The sequence below is a fragment of the Pteronotus mesoamericanus genome, unplaced genomic scaffold (assembly GCF_021234165.1).
Source record: "Pteronotus mesoamericanus isolate MK-2021 breed Mesoamerican mustached bat unplaced genomic scaffold, CSHL_Meso_final contig_27, whole genome shotgun sequence".
NCBI classification, from domain to species: Eukaryota; Metazoa; Chordata; class Mammalia; order Chiroptera; family Mormoopidae; genus Pteronotus; species Pteronotus mesoamericanus.
This window is the reverse complement of record NW_026555115.1, coordinates 7,537,323-7,558,415: the sequence shown is the minus strand read 5'-3', so window position 1 is coordinate 7,558,415 and position 21,093 is coordinate 7,537,323. Positions and strand designations below refer to the sequence as shown.

General features: G+C 39.8%; 1 protein-coding gene across 1 annotated transcript in view; it reads right to left on the bottom strand.

The window, feature by feature from the left end:
- The window catches only part of CFAP221 (cilia and flagella associated protein 221), a 105,691-nt gene that overhangs the window by 25,636 nt on the left and 58,962 nt on the right, over nucleotides 1–21,093 (bottom strand). The window contains exons 11-18 of the mRNA XM_054574940.1: nucleotides 17,771–17,858; nucleotides 13,456–13,545; nucleotides 11,806–11,904; nucleotides 10,456–10,561; nucleotides 9,049–9,182; nucleotides 7,097–7,177; nucleotides 6,331–6,438; nucleotides 6,106–6,240 (exon numbers count right to left, since the gene is read on the bottom strand). Of these exons, the coding sequence (XP_054430915.1) occupies nucleotides 6,106–6,240; nucleotides 6,331–6,438; nucleotides 7,097–7,177; nucleotides 9,049–9,182; nucleotides 10,456–10,561; nucleotides 11,806–11,904; nucleotides 13,456–13,545; nucleotides 17,771–17,858 (841 nt within the window). The remainder of the gene's footprint in view (nucleotides 1–6,105; nucleotides 6,241–6,330; nucleotides 6,439–7,096; nucleotides 7,178–9,048; nucleotides 9,183–10,455; nucleotides 10,562–11,805; nucleotides 11,905–13,455; nucleotides 13,546–17,770; nucleotides 17,859–21,093) is intronic.

Here is a 21,093-nt window from a genome sequence, read left to right as displayed (position 1 = left end):
AAGTGTCTTTAGAAAATCAGAAATTCTTAATTTGGGCAAAGTCCAATTAATCAATTTTTTTCCATTTATGGATTGTGGTTTTGATGTTGTATCTATGAAATCTTTGCCTAACCCAAGGTCGCAAAGATGGTTCTCCTGTGTGTTTTATAGAAGTTTTCTAGTTTTAGGTTTTATATGTAGGTCTATGAGCTGTTAATTTCTGTTAATCATGTAAGGTACAGATTAAAGTTCTTTTTTCTTTATTTTTATTTTTGGTAACTGAATATCCAAATGCTCCAGCACTATTTCTTGAAAAAGAACACCTTTTCGCCAATGAATTGTCTTTGACCTTTGTCAAAAATCAGCTGACCACAATTGCATGAATGTATGCATTTCTGGATTCTCTATTCTGTTCCAAAGATGTTTGTCTATTTTTATGCCAGTACTATACTTCCTTGATTACTGTGGCTTCACAACAAGCTTTGAATTCAGGTAGTGGAAATCCTTCAATTTTGTTCTTCAAAGTTGTTTTGGATATGTTTGCATTCTATATAAATTTTATATTAAGCCTATTGAATTCTACCAGAAAAAAGAAGAAAGAAAGAAAGAAAGAAAGAAAGAAAGAAAGAAAGAAAGAAAGAAAGAAAGAAAGAAAGAAAGAGAAAGAAACTGTTGGTTTTTGATTGGGATTTGTTGAAGTTTTAGATTAGTTTGGAGAGAACTTATGTCTTAATATTAATTATCAGAATCCACCAACATGGTATGTTTCTCCAGTTAGGTCTTGGATTTGTTTTATCACTGTTTCTTAATTTTTAGACTAACTGTCTTACATAATTTTGTCTGGTTTAGCCTAAATTTTTTCATATTTTTGATGTTATTAAGTGGTATGCCTTTTTAAAATTTTAATTTTGGATTGTTTGTTGCTATATATAGTAATATAATTGATTTTTATATGTTGATCTTCTATACTGTAACCTTAGTAAATTCACTTACTAATTTCAGTAGATTTTGAGGCAGGTCCTATTGTATTTTCTATGTAGACAATCATTTTGTTTGTAAATAGACAATTTTACTTTTTCCTTTTAAATCTGGATGTCTCTCTTATTTCTTTTTCTTGCCGTGTTGCATGGCTATCATTACGATCTTGAACAGAAGCAGTAAGAGCAGATATTCTTGCCTTATTCCTGGTCTTAGGAGGAAAACAGTCATTTACCATTCAGTATGATTTTAGCTACAGGTTTTTAATAGATGCTCTTTATCAGGTTCAGAAATTTTCCTTCTGTTCTTCACTTGCTGAGAGTATTTATCAGGAATTATGTCAGATAATTTTTCTGTACCTATTGAGATGATCATAATGTTTTTTTCTTTTTTAGTCTGTTAATATGGTGAATTACAGTGAGCTTTGAATGTTAAACTAATATTGTATTAATGGAATAAGGCCCTATTTGTGCATGATGCATCCCTTTCATATAATGAATTTGATTTGCTTAACTTTTATGATATTTTTGCATCTCTATTTATGAAGGACACTCTAGCTTCTTTTCCTGTAATGTCTTTCTGGCTTTGGTATCTGAGTAACACTGACTTCCAGAATGATTTGGGAATTAATCCTTCCTCTACCATTTTTCTGGAAAAATTTTTGTAGATCTAGTATTTCTTACTTAAATGTTTGGCAGAATTTCCCAGGGAAGGCATCTGGGCCTGCAGTTTTCTTTGTGCAAAGGTTTTAAATCACATATGAAATTTCTTTAATAGATATAGAATTAGTACAACTATCTCTTTTTGAATAAGATTTAATATTTTGTACCTTTTAAGAAATTTGTCCATTTAACTTGTCTAACTTGATGGCATAAAGTTTTTCATAATATTAACTTATCTTTTTAATAGTCTGTAGAATCTGGAGTAATGTTACCTCTCTCATTCCTGACATTGGTCATTTATGTCTTTTACCTTTTTTTCCTGATCAGTTAGGTTAGAGGTTTATTCATTTTATTCATTTTTTCAAAGAACCAGTTTTTCTGTTTCACTGATTTTCAATCTGATCTTTATTATTTCTCTTCTCTAAGATTGGGTTTTATCTGTTGTTCTCTTTCGAGTTTCTTAGAGGGGTACCTGAGGACATTTTGAGACCTATCTTATTTTCTAATGCATATGTATAGTGTTGTATATTTGCCACAAATTTTTTTTATCATGTTTATTCTAATACAGTTGTCTCAATTTTTCCCCCTTTGTCCTCTTCCACCCATCCCACCGCACTCCCCTCTCCCACAGTCAATTCCCACTCTGTTGTCCATGTCCAGTGGGTCCTTCATACATGTTCTTTGTCTAGTCACTTCCCCTTCTTTCCACCATTGTCTTCCTTCATCTTTTGAAACCCAAGTAAATCATTCCTCCTAAAAAATCATTTTTTAGGGCAAAAAATTTATAGACATTTAGTCAAAAAACAGATAAAGAATACCAAAAAGTCACTTAAAGCTTTTTAAAAATAATAGAAATAGGCCAGAAATATACAAAAACAGGTTTAGTTTCAACAAATAATAAAGTAACAATTAAAATAACACATCATTGTCAAAAACAGATTAATTAGTATTAAAAGTATTGGTAATATCAAGTATTGGTGACTGTGAAAGGACCTGGGTATTGATAGACTTAAAGCAGTTCCTTCAGCATACGTTGCAATGCTGGTTTGGTGGAGATGTATTCTTTCAGCCTTCTTTTGTCAGGGAAACCTCCTTATTTCACCTTCCATTTTCATTGAGAGTCTTACTGGGTAGAGCAATCTTGGTTGCAGGCCTTTGCTTTTCATGATTTGGAATATTTCTTGCCATTCGCTTCTGGCTTGGAGTGTTTCTGTTGAGAAGTCAGCTGCTAGCCGTATTGGGGCTCCCTTATATGTTATTACTTCTTTCTCCCTTGCTTCCTTTTGGATTCTCTGTTTGTCTTTGATATTCCATTTTAATAATGATGTGTCTTGGAGTGGGCCTCCTTGGGTTCCTCTTGAATGCGACCCTCTGTGCTTCCTGAACTTGTGTGACTTTTTATCTCCTCAAATTAGGGAAGTTTTCAATTATTATTTTTTTCAAACAGGTTCTCTATCCCTTCCTCATCCTCTTCTCCTTCTGGTATCCCTATTATATGGATATTATTACGTTTCAGGTTGTCCTGAATTTCCCTGAACTCCTCTTCATTCTTTTTGAGTCTTTTTTCATTTTCTTGTTCTTTCTGGGAGCTTTTTTCTACCTTGTCCTCCAGCTCGCTGATTTGATCCTCTGCTTCATCTAGCCTGCTTTTGATGTTTTCTACTGTGTTCTTCAATTCCTAAATGGTATTATTCATTTCCTCTTGTCTCTTATCGATAGTTTCTATGTCCTTTTTCTTGCTGATATAGTGTGCAGTAAGTTCCTCATAGTTTCCCTGCAGTTTTTGGTAATTCTGTCTGAGCTCACTGAGCTCATTGAACTTCCTTAGAACTGTTGTTTGAAACTCAATATCTGAGGCAAGTTTACTTGTCTCTATTTCATTTACTTCTCTTTCTGGGGATTCCTCCTTTTCCTTTGACTGGGGGGTGTTTCTTTGTCTTCCCACTATTTGTGAGACTCTTTTGCTTCTGCTTCTTCAATTGATCTGTCTTGATTTCCTGACTTTGTGGTGTGAACTTGTATGATAGGAAACCACTGTTTTTTCTTTGTGGATCTGCCTCTGATAGTATCAGATGTTGTCCCTGTCCGACCTTAGGCAGTCTGTTTGAGACTTCCAGGAATTTCCTTCAGTTGTTAATGTAGTCATTCTGCATTCAACAGTTAGGCTCAGGTATCACACAGGGCAAGGCAGAGTCCCTCCTGGGGGCGGGGTTATTGGGTCCTCTCAGCCTGTTGCTGCTGCTCAGGGGAGTGGTCTGCCTGAGTCAGAAGGCTGCTGCCTTATGGGGGAGGAGTCAGCACAGGGATCCTGCCAGCTACTCTCTCAGTTCTCTCCCCAAAGTCTCTGTGTTCAGTCTGTCCTCAAGTGTCTCTAGACCACTCTGCGCCCCCTTTAGCCAGAGATCTACTGTCTGTGGCTGCCCACAAAATTTTTGTGTTGTGTTTTCATTTTCATTCAGTTAAAAATACTTTATAATTTCTTTTGATTTCTTATTTGGCCTTTAGGCTATTAAAGTATATAATTTAGCTTCTAAATTTTAGGGGAATTTTCTATATATTTTTATGCTATATCATTCTGACTTCATCTGTCAAAGTCAGAAGAACTCCTTTTATGATTTGAATCTTTTCAGTTTTACTGAGCCTTGTTTTATTACTTAAAATATAGTCTACCTTGGCAAACCTTTGGTGTACACTTGAAGAGAATCTGCATTCTACTGTTTTTGCATAGAGTGTTCTAGCAATGTCAATTAGGTCAAGTTGATTGTTAGTGGTAATTAAGTCTTTTATAACCTAACTGATTTTCTGTTTACTTGTTCTATCAATTTTTGAGAGAGAAGTGTTGAATTCACCAACTATAATTGTGGATTTGTCTATTTTTTTCCTTAGCAGTGCAATCAGTTTTTGTTTCATGCATTTTGAAGCTCTGGTATTAAGTACTGAACTATTTAGGGTTGTTGTGTCTCTTGGATGAATTGCCCCTATACTTAGGCTCCTATCCTGCACAAAACAGGCATTCCCTAAGTATTTTTGGAATTAATGAGTTAATTAATAACTGCTGATATTTTCTAAGGAAGTATGAGTGTGACTGTGGAAAATTCCCTTAACTTCTCTAGACCAGTTTTCTCACTTTTAAAAGGAAATGGCAGTGGGTGGGCTGGAATATAAGAAACTGAAGAGTGGCTTCCAATCCTTGCTGTGGGGAACTCCACTGTTTTGCTGGAACACCCCTCAGAAGAGTTCCCTACTCTACCACCATCCCAGCAACTAGAACTTTATCTTTTTTACATTTTGCCTTTTCCTGTAAAATTTCAGCTGTTGAGAGGGCTCTGGTGCTAAAGGGAGTTTGAAAATCACTGAGTTAAATGTCCAGCTTTAACAGGTATGTCTCTCGAGAACATTCTTCTCAATGCTGACACAATAAGAAAATGCCACATTATGACCAAACCGCAAACATCAAAGCTCTCCTTAGAAAAGCAGCATACATCAGAGGAAGAGCCGTGAGGCAAACAGTCAGGAAACAGGCAGGTTTCTCTTTCAGCCCTCCCTATTAACTGGCTGAGTGACCTTGGGTATGACCATTAGCACTTCTGCCCACATTAGAGATACAGATTCACACTTGGAGATTCTCACAAAGGAGACTTTCTCAAGTAGTGTCTGAGGTTCCTTAATTTTGTGTTTATATGTGTCTTTCTTTTTTAAGAAAAATGGACCATAACTTGGGCAACTACTATGGCATATCATTGATGATTTCATAGAACCTTATCAGGTTTCCTGTCTGAATTGCAGTCACTTGGGACTTGGGTAGCTGGAAACGTAGAGTAGAAGAGGGAGATGCATGAGGTCAGATTAAGGTGAGCAAAGACTTGGTAATGGGAAGAAAGCAAAAAAGTTTGGCCATGTGTAGGGAACAAGAGAGAACAGGGCTGGAGACTATGACTGGCCTCATATCTTCAAGAGCATACACTTAATTTGGTAGAAAATAGGGTCAGTGAAGAATGTTGAGCAGGAGAGTGGCATAGTTAGTGTATGCTTGAGGAGGGTAATCAAGTGCAGCTACAGAAATGAAGTAGAACAGAGAAATCTGGGAGGCAGAGGCATTCAGTATGGAAGAGATGCACAAGGGTGAAATAAAGAATCAACAGAGCTCTGAGTGATGGGGCTTGGGGTAATTTTATTTTCTTCCTTTTTTTCTCTCTTTTTAAAAATATAGGTATGTGTGTGTGCATACAGGTATATACATAATACATTATATATATGATACATAATTAGAAAAGATCACAAAGCTATTGTCATGAAAATATGCTGGAATTATTCAAAGATGGAAACATTGATATTCTCTAAGCAAGCCATTTCAAAAATGATATATTTTTTAAATTTTGAAATTCCAAAGAGAGAAAAATATTCCCAATTAACGCATCTGTTTTTCTATAAAGTAACTGCTGAAATAAAGGAACATAGAACACAAGACCTGCCGATTGTCACTTACAAAAATATAAAGTGGGTCATAATCTGGAGACACGGCTAAAGCCTCGGGTGGTTTCATGTTCAAGGTTGAGGTCTTGCCAGGGAACTGAGGGGTGATGTCCTGCTTTGGCAGGGCTATAACAGTGGTGGCTTCATCCTGTTCCAGAACCAAGAGTAGTGTGTTAGTCTCAATGCCAGGACAAGAGGAGATAGGTAAGGGCAATTCCTGAAGGTGGGTGTGTCTTACCTCAGCTCCTTGCTTCAGCGCTCGAGCAAGCTTTTGAGGTCTGTAACTTGTTGAAGACCTTTGGACAGAGAATGGCTGATACCCCTTAATTTTGTACAACTGAGGAACCTGTGGGTGAAAGAATATACTGGAATAAAACTCCTTAAAATCCTGTGACCATTTAGTGGGGTCTAGTCTCAATACTAGCTTTCTGACCTGCCTGATGGTAAAAGAAAAACAAGCCCCATGTAGCAACCACTAGATGTGTGGCAGCTGTTAGTTTGATCAGCACTGGAGAGACTTCGGGGCCAGCCCTGAGCCCTGTTCCAGTGCCAGCACACAGGAACATTCATAATTATTCTCCAGGACCATATGGCTTAACTGCAGAAATACAACACATACTGGTTTGTCAATTTAAAACATTTATATTTTCATTTCATTTTCATAAAAACAAAAGTGGTCATATATACTCAAGAACTGACTAACTTTGTTCACCTCATCTTGTGTTTTTTCTTAAAGTTTCTAATATATCTAGCTTCATGTATGCATAATATATGGTATTTCCATAGAACAGGTAAGGATCCTGGTTCCCATGAGCCACATTAGGAAAACAGAATCTGTGATAGCTCACACATACCATAAAATAACAGTAGAGAAATACACACAGTATGCTACACAGTATAATGCATATTAGAAAAAACTAATAATATAATGTAATTCAAATTTGGGAATATTTTGTTCACTTCATAAGGAATCTGATTAACTAATGCCATATGACAGGTCCGACCTGTAGATTGAAGTAGGAATGGCTGTGCTTGACTTGAATTTCTGAAGATTTAATTGGGACCGGTCCAAGGCCATCAGGAGCCTAAAATGTTAAATTAAGGAAATCGACACATAATCAACACAGCAAAAGTGGCTATGCTTCTTTTTACATACATTTTAAACATTAAGTGAACAGTTCTATTTTTTTTTTAAAGATATTACTTATCAGAGAGGGGAAGGGAGGGAGAAAAAAAGGACAAGAAACATCTGGTCTGCAACCCAGGCATGTGTCCTGACTAGAATCAAACCAGTGACCTCTTGGGTCACAGGCTAGTGCTCAACCCACTGAGTCACAACGGCCAGGGTGAACAGTTTGATTCTTAAAGTACACCTTCCCTCAACCACAGTTGCTACTGGATGTGTGGGGCCTGGAGGTCATGTGCCCCTCCGAGGGCAGCCCACCTCCAATGACATGTTGAAGGAGATGTAAATTCTGGGTCCTCTCACCCTATCCCAGCATCAGAGAGCCTCATGAATCTGGCTGAGGCCTTCATGAAGCAGGTCTGCAGTCCTGTTTCTGTTTCTGTCCACTCCTGCCCCTACCCCAAAGCACTAGCTAGTAAACTTCCTGCAGGCCAAGCTGCCTCAGACACCTTGAGAGCCTGGTACAGCACCTGCCATATTACAGGTGCTCAATACACACTGAATTTCATCTAATCTAAGACACCATAATTAAATTAGCATGATGCAATGTTGGTACACCATTAATTATAAGACACTTTCCAATTTCAAAGATGCTACATATTTAAATAGTGATCATAGAAATGATAAAAATACAACATCCATTGAATGAATGAGAAAGCTCTCTAAAGGCAGGAATGCTGAGCAGTTTGTTTTCTCTCAACCAGAGCAACAGAGAAGCCTTGTACAACTGACCAAAGCACCGAATGAAATGTTTAAGATTTGAACTATTCAAAAAGAGTGAGAAGGGCTTCACAGCACAGTGACAATCTCTTCCATCAATTATTGAGCATCAGATACTTACTGTTGCTGGAAATTCACAGATTTATTATTTCCTAGGAACTAAATATTCTAATCTTTTAAGTCCTTTAATTTTCTAATGCAGGAAACACATAGAATTTCTAAAATCAGTCCTGTAATTCTTGAATAAATCAAACTGCAGTGCTTAACACATATTATAGGATGTGAATGGTAATTTTATACTTTGAAAATAAAAAAAATTTTGCATATGCACTTTCAATATCAACTTCAACACACTTTTTTGTTGCCAACTATGTGAACACTGGCAACATTTTATTACTGGCTGTGTCCTGTGTCTCAGTTTCCTCCTCATCTGTAAGATGATAAGTAGCATATAGGTTTGTTGAAGATTAAAGAACTGATACAACTGAAGCACTTCAGACACTGCCTCACTTATGGTGGATACAATGTAATGTAGAGCTATTATTTTTATTATAATGCATCATTGTGCCCATTAGGCAAGAGGAATGAACTGTCACACCTTTTTCGAGAAAAAGAGAGAGAAGCACAGAGGTGGCGGCGGGGAGTCAGGGGGGAAGAGCAAACACAAGGAAGGGAGAGAGAGGGAAGAGAGGGAACTGTGAGTCTGATGGGTTATATTGCTGGATTCTGGACCATCCTTCCCTGGCCTCTCTATCTGCTCATGAAGCAGATGGGCTCAGCCAAGGGGGGCCTGCCTCCCAGGCCAGGCTCAGTGCTCTTGCTGGGTTCCAGGCTGTAATGGGATCAGCCTAGGCTGTCAAGAAGCTCTGCACAGGTGTGTCAGATGTCAGGTATGTGGCTGTAGATGATCCCTGGCTTCCCATTGGTCACGATTCCCTGACACAGGTCTCCCTTGGGAGCCTCTTAGGAAGAGACAAAGGGACTGCCTTGGTGTCTGCCTAACAACCATCTGATCATGCCCAGCTCCCATCCCAGCCCAACAGCACCCACCAACTCATCAGAGCCCTGGGAAGGACTGTGGGATGGGAAGGCGAAGGGCAGCACTTGCTTGGGTGACACAGAGAACCGGCTGGAATAATCATCTTGACTGATCTGTAGCAGAAGGTATTTGGAGGAATTCTTGTCTATAAGAGAAAAACAAAATAGCACTTTTGGGGGCTTCTTAAGATATTTTTATGTGAGTCCACCATCTTCAGTTGCATATCTGTCACATACCATTAGTGGGTACCTGCCATATGCCATTTCAAAAAGAGTATCTATGTATGTATGTTTATAGTCCCATTTTTAGTGTCTCTTTTGTTCTTTTCCTCAACCCCTTCTCCAGTTTTTAAACTGTATTTTATTTTTACATCCAAAAAGTTGCTCCTTGGGGAAGCAATAGGGAAGCCTGAGCCAGGTTCAGTGGCTTGGGCTTAGGGAGGGAGGAAGGGTCTGGAAAGATCAGGGCCTGCCTGTGGATTTGCATATGACTACAGATTGGAAATATGTATTTTGTGAGAAGATGTAGCAATGTGGCTTTTCGGTTCCCAGAAGTTACTGCGAGTGACCTCCAACAGTCCCAGTCAACCTGTGGACCAGCAGATTGGAATTTTTAAAAATAGCAAAGACAATATGGGATAAAAAGCTTTATGTGTAAATGCTAGATTGAGATAAAACCAGGTCATGCCAAGCAATCAACAAGTACAAGTGCCAACTACCCTAGTCTCTGGTAACAAGAATAGAAGGAACAAAACTGGAGGTCGAATCATAGTCAAACTTCAGACTCAGTCAAGTTGATCAGCCTAGTTTACTATCAGCTGGGTAGGTATTTCAGCCAAACCTAGTATGGAGGTGTGATTTATGCCATGTGGTAGGTTGAATAATCACCCTTCTATGTTTATTCCCTGGACCCTATGTCACCTTATTTGGTAAAAGGGACTTTGCAGATGTGATTAAGTTAAGAATCTTGATTGAAATGGGGAGATTGTCCTGGTTTATCTGGGCAGGCCCAAAGTAATCCCAGGACCCATAAAAGAGGGAAGCAGGAACACCAGCGTCATAAAAGAAGATGTGACAACAGACCAAGAGGTCAAGGGGCTTAAGGAAGTGGCCATGAGCCAAGGAATGCAGGCAGTCTCCAGAAGCTGGAAAAGGCCAGGAAAACACTCTCCACTGGAGACTCTGAAAGGAACCATGCCTGCTGACATCCTGATTTTAGATTTCTGACCTCTAGAACTGTGAGATTGTGTTGTTTTAAGCCACAAGTTTGTCGTGATTTGTTATAGCAGCCATAGAAAAGTGATACATGTGATTTATGAAAATATTGTATTTCTACACAGCTAACATCATTAGGCAAGATGCCTCATGCCCAGAGAACTGCTGGTCAAAACATCGTAGTACTTCCCAGCTGGACCTCACCTTGTGTTATCGATTGTCTTTCATGCCTGAGCCTTTTTATTATGGTCTCTCTATCCATGGCACGAATAGCGTCTAGCATATTGAGTAATCGTCGATGAACCATGACCTAGAATTAGAAAGAAGAGTGATTTCAAATGATTAATTGGCACACATTCATGTTGTCATTTAATTTAATTTACTTTTCCTGACCACAGCTAAGGGCTAAGGCCACCACCCTAAGTCAGAATTCACAAGGAAAGTGGCATGCTCCTGCTTGAGACCAAGGCCACAGGGACTTCAAGGTCAGGGCAATGTTGACTTCCCTGAATACAAAAAAAGAGCAAGTTGTCATTTAGCCTTGTCCCACCCAATTTACAACACCCAGTTTTTGCATATATTCCAGAGTGGGAAAAAATGACTATTTCTACATTCTATCTTTTCAGTATGTCTGAGTAGTAATGCTTCCACTGTGTTGTTTTCAGAGTTGAAAGACAAACTAAATGGACAATTATGTAGAAACAGGGCTGTGGATTATGGGCAATGCTAACTGTACATCCCTGTGCTTTGATTTCATACCATTCGTTCCATAATTAACACTCCTTTTCATCATGTAAAGGACTCTTTCCTTTAACAGATATTATGAAGTGGCTACTCGGTAGACAGTTCCATGCAAGGTACTGGAGTGGGAACAAACAAATGTAAGCCTGCACAAAGGTGATGGTCCAAGCTGATGTATATGGAAGAAGATGAGAACTGGAACCACATAGAGGGCAGGGGATAGCTGTCCTCTATGTGGCTGTAGCCAGACCAGGCAGCTGCCTTATACACTTTACTGGCATTGGAAGCTAAAGTCTTCATTTTCTTCCGATCTCAGGAAAGCATTGAGGGCTAGTGATGGGGTGGGTGAGAGACCAGTGTGAGGGTAAAATGTGGGCTACCCCTATAATGGAACTGTATCCATCTACAAAAAGTAATGAAGTACTGATACATATCCATGAAAACACATGAAGGAAAAGAAGCCAGTTACAAAAGGCCATGTGTTGTATGATTCCATTTATATGATGTGTCCAGAATAGGCAGATCCATAGAGACAGAAAGTAGTTTAGTGGTTGCCAGGGCCTGGGAGAAGGAGAGTGACCGCTAATGGGAACCAGGTTCCTTTCTGTGGTGATAAAAATGTTCTAAAATTAGTAGTGATAGCTGTACAACTCTGTGAATATACTAAAAACTACTGAATTGTACACTTTACAAGAGCAAATTTTATGGTATATGAATTATATCTCACTAAAGCTGTTATAAAAAACTCATTGTTTGATTTTCTTGTGCTGATGACTGAACAAATTAAAATCTCAATCTGGTACTGAGACTTACCTTGCGTGCTGCTTGTTGAAACCGCCTTTGTGCCCTGAACCTGCTGACCCAAGTATTATTTGTAAGTGGATCAAAATTAGGATGAAATTCCTTGATTTTCTGTGAATGAAAAAATATATACACATCTTAGATTTGAATTTTAACCCCTGATATAAACATTTAATACAAATGTTTCAGAATTTGATCCCAAATCTAGTTATCATTAGTTCTGCCATGTAGTAAGCATTTATTAAGCACTTTGAGTATACAGAGCATACTATGGAAAAATTCTTGGGTTGGGGGACAAAAGAAGAAGTTTTGGGCTTTAAAAAATTTACAGTCTAGTTAGTGTTCAGGAAGCTCAAGCAAACACATGCAACCCTGAAGAAGAAGAATAAAGTCACACAGAACTCAGTTGCATATAGTGGGTGTTGGCACTGCATCCCGAATGGAGAGGAGCAGACTGTACAGTGCTGTTGGAGGTGGAGGATGGCATTGCTCAGCTCACCCCAAGCACCAGCACAATGCCAGCACAATAATTGTGGGCACAAGCGTGTGGTGATGGGTAAATGAATGCATAGGAAAAGGTGCCTGGGGGTGAGTGTACTAAGGTCAGCCAGAGCTTCAGGCACTATAGATTCTTGAACAGGGAAATAATATGATGAAAAGGCATCAGAAGTGAATTAGTCTCACACTGGCACATGCAGTGGGCTGTAGAAAAGAGGGAGGAGGGGCAGATATGGGAACAATCTATTGGATTAGTTGGGGTGAGACCTGAAGGCTAGACTTGGGTATGGCCTTGTGGAAGAGCTACTGGCAAGAGTTGGTGGCAAGATTAAATGTGAGGGAGAGGAAAAGAGGTTAAAATAATTCAGCTGTGGCAAACCCAGAAAAGGAAGGTGACAATGATGGAGGTGGGGAGATTAGGAAGATTTTTTTCACCGTTAAAATTGAAATTTTGGCCCTGGCTGGTGTGGCTCAGTGGATTGAGCACTGGACTGTGAACCAAAGGGTTTCCAGTTCAATTCCCAGTCAGGGCACATGCCTGGGTTGTGGGCCAGGACCCCAGTAGGGGATGTGTGAGAGGCAACCAGACATTGATGTTTCTCGCCCTCCTGTCCCCTCTAAAAATAAATAAATAAAATCTCTGAAAAATATTGAAATTTGGGGTTCAACCAGAAACTATCGCATGACAGCTGAAACACAAGTGGAGGGTCTACTGTTTCCATTTTACATTTGAAGAAACAAAGGCACCAAGGCCCAGAGGGTTTTTCCCAGGTCCCAAATCTGTGGTAGAGCTGGGACCAGAACTCTGGCTGCCTCCTTCCCACCAAGGGAGGGTCAATGAACAGAGGCCCAGGGACCTGCCCTGAGGACTGTCAGACGGGGCATGGAGAGAGTAAAGGAAAACAGAAAAGGAGACCAAGGAGGAGAAAGTAGAGGGGTGGGAAGGGGTAGCCAAAGTATGTCATACTGTTAATTTCAAAGGAAACATTATGAGTTTTGATGCTTCATTGTGACTATGTAAACAATACTCTGAAAATGTAAGCATATTTAAAATTATTAAATATCTCTTGCTAAAAGGATGTCTTTAAAGTTGTTTAGTGTTTTAAAAGTAAGCATATAAATGGCTGCCAAAAATTAGATTCTAAATACAGGAAAGTTACCTACTTCTTCTAGATCGTGAACAACCCGTTTGAGGTTAACTTCTGTCTTCAGTCGCTGAAATTCCTCATCCAAAACAGGATCTCCTCTATCTAGCTGGGTTTTTTAATCACCAAAAATATTAAAATTGAATACAAATGCACACAACTTTATTTCTCTTTAAAACTGTTAGAAACTCATTATACAATTCATCAAATCCACCCAAGAAGTTCCCATTGGGAGGGGTGGTGACATAATTAGGTTAAAATGATCCTTATAATTATACTCACTGTTTAAACATGGGGAGTTTTTTATAGAAGCACAAATCCAATACCTTCTTTTTGTAACTAGAGGAGAATGTCTAGAAATTATTTCCAAGGTATTTAATAGTCACAGAAAGGATTTTAGGGAAGCATGTAACCATGGGAGTACAGAGATTTCCTTTAAAAGAAATCTAATGTCCCAGTGAAGTTTTAAGCTCCTCAGAGCTGATTATCCAAGGTTTTAACAAAGGCAAATGACTCCTTCCCTTTCCTGTGTGGTGGCGGTTGACGAGGTCTGCTCCTTCCCAGGAGTAAGTTGTCACTAGGCTGCTCCCCTTCTCCGTCTCCTTCCCCAAGGGCCCCGAGCTCTCATTCCTACCCCCCAGGGGTCACAGCTCACTCCGGGGAAGGCCAGCTGGGTGTGGCTCAGTGTGTACAGGGTCTGCTTCCATGGGAAAGACGACTGTACACATCACAAAAGTTTTTGCCTATCTGTGGTTTTTATTACTTGTTTGGTAACTTCTAAAACTAACAGCTCTTGTAAACACTGTTCATAATTGTTTTTAAAGACTGAACTGAGGAAATCTATTCTGATCACCATATTAACACTCTCTTCAGAGGTAAGAGAGTTATGGTATTACCTCCAGGGTGTTGAGCTGTCAAGCTCTGATTTGCACATGGTGGGAATTTCAGTTTGAGATTTTGGACCTTAGGTTCAAAACACAGAGTTTGTGGGGAGAGACACAGACCCCCACAACCACTAAAAGTAAAATAAGATGGGGAGCTAAAAGAAGGAATTGGCAAATATGTTGTTAGCTAGAAGAGGGAGATTTCTTACACCTTGATTAGGACTCTACTTCTTTATGGTGAACATTTCAGAATTTAGTATCATTGATCTCCCCCTGAGCTCATCATCCTTGAGGGTTCATGTCATCCAACTATAATGCTGACTCTCTCCACATTCTCCCACCCTCTCCCCTCTCTTTTTGTCATATGCCATGGGCCTTCAGGTATTCCTTGCCACTGGACCACCTACCAGGATTCAGCTGCCAGATGAAATCTGGACACACAGAACTGGGTCCTTGCAACACTTGTTCTCCCACTACACTAGGGTCTCAGGGTGACCTGCTCTTCCTTCTACTTGTCCTGGTGATTGACAGTAAGGACACAACAACTCCTTTCCTGGTCCCCTCAATACATTTTGCAAGCCTCTCCCCAGTCCCTGTTCCCCACAGTCTCTGCAGTTGGCCTTGCTTCCTGGATCATCCAAGAAGACAAGACCATGAGCATTCTTCAACAGCTCCCTCTCTCCACACAAACCTGACTATACCCACAGTCCTTCCTTAGTTGGCCTTCTCCAGTCTTCCCTCCTATTCAAAGGCAATCTTTCCCTCTGACCATGGCCTCTTCCCAAGCTTCTTCAACCTTTTCCTTTGTAATGACTTTTTGCCCTCAGTCTGTAAACATGCTGAAGTTCTTCCAATTTAAAAACCCTTTCCTTGACCTCTCACCCCTAATGGTCCATCCCTTTCTCTTCATGCTTACTCATTTCAACTTCTCAAGACACGACTTCTTGAGAAACTACTCATTTGTACTTCCTTGAGAACTACAATTTGGCATTTTCCCTCTTCAAGTCTAATAGTTGCTGTCATTTGAGGCACATAAGGATCTCCAAAGGGCCACACCCACTGTGTACTCTTTAGGCCTTATTATCCTGGAATCCTCTCTAAACTTGACTGATCCCTCTGTGCCTGCTTTCTCTGCGCTCTCCAGGTCCCCTGACCTCCAAACCATTTCGCTTCTATCCTCTTAGCCTTCTGTTGCTCTCCCATTAAATCCTGAAGTTCTCTAGAATTCCTGCCTTGAGCTACACTCTTTCTCAAGACACGTACTTTCCCCAGGTCACCACACTTGTTCTGCGGTCTCAGTCTCTACTCTATGCTGATGACTCCCAAGTCTCTGTCTCTAGCTCAGACTTGTTCCTTCAGCTACCACCTGGATGCCCTTCAGTCACCACAGGTGTGTCATATCCCTAATTAAACTTTCATCTTCCACTAAGCCAGCATTTCTTCCATATTTGAGATCTCATTTAAAATTAAAAACATGCACCCAAGCTAGCAACCTAGGAATCATTCTCCATTTCCTCACCCCTCATTTCCAATTAATATATAAGTTCTAGCTTTATCACTGCACTCAGCACATTTTATATCATCTCTTAATGTCTGTGCCCCTTCTAGACTCTTATCTTCTTCAGGGCAGGAACCATGGCTTATTCACTGGCACAGAATCTTACATACATTGGGCATTTACTCAATGAACTTGCCTGGTGAATAAATGGTTGGCTTTGTCTGTCAACCAAGTGGTAGAAATTATAGCCTTAACTCTCACATTGACCTGGTTGTGCCATGCCTGTATCACCTGTATCTTTAAAACAGTTAGAAAATATTCCATTGTGGGGTTCACAGAAAACACAATGTATTTTGTTTTTATAAATTTTTTAAGAATTTATTTTAGAGAGAGTGAGGAGAGGGGGGAGAGAGAGAGAGGGAAAGAGAGAGAAACATTGATTTGTTGTTCCCCTTATTTATGCCTTCGTCGGTTGATTCTTGTATGTGCCCTGACCAGGGAGCAAACCCACAACGTTGGCATATCAGGATGACACTCTAACTGAGCTGCCTGGCCAGAATACTATTTTGTTTTTTAAAATTATGTGCAAAGGATCTGAACAATACACCAAACTAAATTTAAATGCCAGTCTAGTATGTTCCTTTCCTAAATGCTAAGATTTACCAAGGTAATGATTTTATATCCTTTGAAAAAAATTTAAAAAGAACAAATTTATTCAAATATCTGATTTGGACTCCAAATCTAGGAAGAGAATGTATTCTGTATGTGAAATATATTTATATTTGACAGGATACATGTTTTTTCCCCAATCCCTCCTACCTAGTACTGCCACTGTGTGTAGCATTAAGTGTGGGAGGTATACATTCCCAAGCAAAAAAACATATATTACGGCTGAGTTGTGGCTCTCCATGATTCAGATGTTCAAATCCTAATGTGTAGTCAGGAGATACGGTATTTAAGGAGGTAATCAGGCCAAAATGAGGTCTTTAGGGTGGGCCCAAACCAATGTGACTGGTGTCCTTAAAAGAGGAAATTTGGACACAAGAGAAGACAATGTGAAGGCACAGGGAAAAGGTGGACATCTACAAGCCAAGGAGAGAGGCCTCAGGAAGAACCAGCCCTTCCAACACCTTAATCTAGTTCTTCCAGCCTCCAGAACTGTGAGAAAATAAATTTCTGTTGTTTAAGCCACCTAGTCTGTTGTACTTTGTTATGGCAGCCCTAGCTAAGACAGTAAGTGATGATTCCCAGACAAGTCTTATCACCTCTGACCCCTGTGTGTCTTGTGCTTCAGCCACTATTGACTTATCTCTATTGCTCTCTGCACCTGCCCTACACATAGCAATGTCTATGGCATGGTGCACCCAGGGGTGTTGCACAGTCCCACAGTTTCCGTCTCTACTCTCCCTTCCCTGAACCTACAGGTGCTACCTTGGAGACTCAGATATGGCCTCCTCCCCTAATCAGTTTTCCCTTTTCTGCTCAGCACATTTGAATATCTCTGACTTGAAACTTTTGTTTGGATCTACATCTGGCTCTGGCATGGCTCCCAGTTATTTTCCTTGGGTCTCTCTTACCTTCATATTCTGCAGATCATGGGAAAGGTGCACTTCACACCCAGAATTCCAGCCAGGCTTGAAGCATTCCCTCCCTCTCAAATGAATGCTTTTGCATTCTTATGACTTTTAAAAAATTATACAATATCTTACAGGAAGCTTTCCAACTAGATGAGTTCTCACTCCTCTCTGGCTTCTGATTCCCCCTAATACATAGTATAGGTCTCTTGTGACATTTACAGCCAACCTTGATTTATAGTTAAATATTAACTTGACATCAGCCTCCTCCCCTCCCAACTTAACAATAAGTTTTCCTTCTTCTGATATGGCATCTTGCCTATAGTAGGAATTCAAAAATAGTGAAATAAATGATACCCAATTAGCAGTAATCCTGACCTTGTATTTGTTGTTTACTCTTTGCCACTCTTCAGCAAGGTCTTTTTTAAATTTAAAAGACATATAATCTTTACCAAGGTGCACCTGCCTGTGGAGAAAAAAAAAACCCAACTTCCAGAACCCATCAGAATATAATAGTCATTTTTAGAATAGAGTTTCTTAGCTATATTCCGCAATTGAAAAGGGATGCTGAGATATTGGAGGAGACACCATGGAGAAGTGAAGTTGAAGATTTCACCAACATAATCAAGATGAATAATGTGTTTTACAAAATTTAGCTTATCTTCTAGTGACACATGCTGAAATATTTATGAATAAAAGATGCTTCGTCCCACCTCATTAGTCATTAGGGACATGCAAATAAAACTACAGTGATGTACCATTTCATACCCATTATGATGGCTAGGATGATGATTATTATGATAATGATAACAATAGCAGAAAAATAACAGGTATTGCCAAGGGTATGAAGAAATTGGAATGCTTAAATATTTCTGATGGGAATATAAATGGTTTGGCCATGGTGAAAAACTTGAGCAGCTCTGCAAAAAGTTAAACATAGAATTACCACATGACCAAGCAATTCAACTCCTAGGCATATGCCTATGAGAACTGAAAAGATATGTTCATACAAAAACTTGTATGTAAATGTTCATGGCAACAATATTCATAATCACCAAAAAGTGGAAATCACTCAAGTGTTCATCAACCGATGAATGGATAAACAAAATGTAGTATGTTCACATGGTGGAATATTATTCAGCCATAAAAAAGAATGATGGATGCTATGACTTGGATGAATCTTGAAAATGTTAAATAAAAGAAGCCAGTTACAGAAGGCCCTATGTTATATGATTACATTTATAAAAAATGTCCAGAACAGGTAAATTTATAGAAAGTAGATTTCTGGAATTAATGGTGATGGTTATAAAAAATCATAAATACACCTAAAACTTCTGCATTGTACACTGTAAAATTATTTTTAAAGGTTTTATTTATTTTTAGATGGGGGAAGAGAAGGCAAAAGAGAGGGAGAGAAACATCAATGTCTGGTTTCTTCTCACACACCCCTAACTAGGGACCTCATCTGCAACCCACGCATGTGCCCTGACTGGGAATCAAACGTGTGACCCTTTGGTTTGCAGGCCAGCACTCAATCCACTGAGCCATGCCAGCCAGGGCTAAAATTATTAAAATGGTGAATTTTATAAATTTTATCACAGTTCATAAACTGGTATATCTGGTATATAAGCCTGGAACATATTCAAAATATGTAGCAGCTATGGTTTAAAAAATGGACGGATGAGTCTGGAGAATTGATTTGGATTAAAGTAGACTAAGGAGGCATGAAAACTAAATACAAATTGTATGGTGCTTGATTGGAGCCTGGATTCCTCCTCTCCAAAAACAAAAACCCAGGTACAAAGGACATTAATGGGACAACCGAGTAAATTTTTGTGTGGGCTGATTATTACAATATTATTGTATCAATGTTAAATTTCTCAGAAGTGATTATGGTAATATTGGAGAATGTCTTTGTTTTTAGGAACTACATGCTAAGGTCTTTAGGAGTGAAACTACATGTCTGCAATTTACCCTCAAATGGTTCAGGAAAAAATAGGTGTGTATGTGTGTGTAGAAAGTAAGGAGAAGTATGTGTGGCATAATGTTAACAACTGGTGAAGCTATGTCAAGTTTATATGGGCATTACTGGCAGGTTTAATACCTTTCAATAAAAAAATTTGGGAGGAAATATGAAGTGAACAACATAGAATTCAAAACTGAATTTATGATGTGATTTCAAGCATAGAAGGAAGGACATAGTCATTGCATCATACTGATTATTTTTTATCTTAAGTTTTTTAAATTATTTGAAAAGAATACATGCTCATGATAAAACACATAAACACAGTATTATACTGATTATATTTCCCTCCCTACACTTTTTAAATATTTTTCAGGTTTTCTACCATGACAATATGTCCATTTTTATAACAGAGAAAGAATACTTTTTAAAATGCTCTTTGAAGATGGTGGTATAGGTAAATGTGGTACACAAATCCTCCTACAACCACATCAAAATTACAACTGAACTACAGAACAACCATCATTAAGAACTACCTGAATTCTAGTTAAACAGAAATCCTACAACAAGGGAGAAGCCACATCTACACTGGTAGGAGGGGCAAAGATATGGAAAAGTCTGGTCCCATGTCCATGTATGGCAGATAAAAATCAGGAGAGATATTTGTCTGTGGAGATCCCCCCTAGGGTGTGAGGGGTCCCTGCCCCATAATAGACCTCCCAGCCCAGGGTTTATTGTGGGAAGAGAACTCTCACAACTTCTGGCTGTAAAAACCAGTGGGAATTGTGGCATGTGGAATTGTGGGAAATGTGGAGTGAAATGAATGGCAGCTGGAGTCCCAAGCATACCTTTCAAAGGGTCTGTGCAAGAACTTACTTGAATTCACTCCCTCTGAGTTCCAGCACTGGGGTGGCACTGCAAAGGGCACCCAGGACATTTGGAGAGAAACTAAAGTGTCTGGCCTCCGCGTGGAGCCTGGAGGGGTAGCTTTGTCCCAAACAAAAATGCTGGCAGAGGCCATTGTTCCTTTGCTGAGCCCTCCCCTTGCAGAGCCGGCAGGTGGGTGCCATATCTGAGTCTCCAACACCCTGGTTAACACTGTTTGCCATGCTCTGGTAATTTCATGGAACCCCACCCCACCCAGCTTTTGAGGTCACCCAATTCCTTTCCAGTGGCTTTTCTATACAAATGGCCTATCTTGGCTCATGCTGTGGACTTTCCTATAATTTCTCAAACAAGCAGCATTTGGATTTGGCACACCCAGTACCTTTTGCTAAGTATCCCCAGGCTCAGTACTAGCAGCAGCCAGTCTTGGCTCACAATTTGGCCTCTCCTGGGCACTTCTAAGTCTAGCAAAAGAAGCAGCCATAAGATCGCTTTGTACCTCATGCCAGGTAACCTCTGGCAAAACAGAGGTGGCAGCTGACCTTATCCTGAGTCTCCTGGGATGCCTCAGAGCCAGTGCATCCAGACAGCTTCTTCAGAGCACATCAAAACATGACCCAACCACCTCCACAAGCGATACTCACAAGGAGCAGACTCAGTGGGCACCAGAGCCTCAATGAAGTAAATCCCACTCCATCAGGTGCAGCTGACCCTTCACAGCGGTCACAGCCAGTCTGCTTGGGGGTAAATGCCTCCCACTGATGTGCCAACCGCAATCAGGCTCAACTACAACAGGAAGGTGTACATAGACCACACAGAGAGGGGGATGGACCTGTAGTGCCCAGCTTGGGTT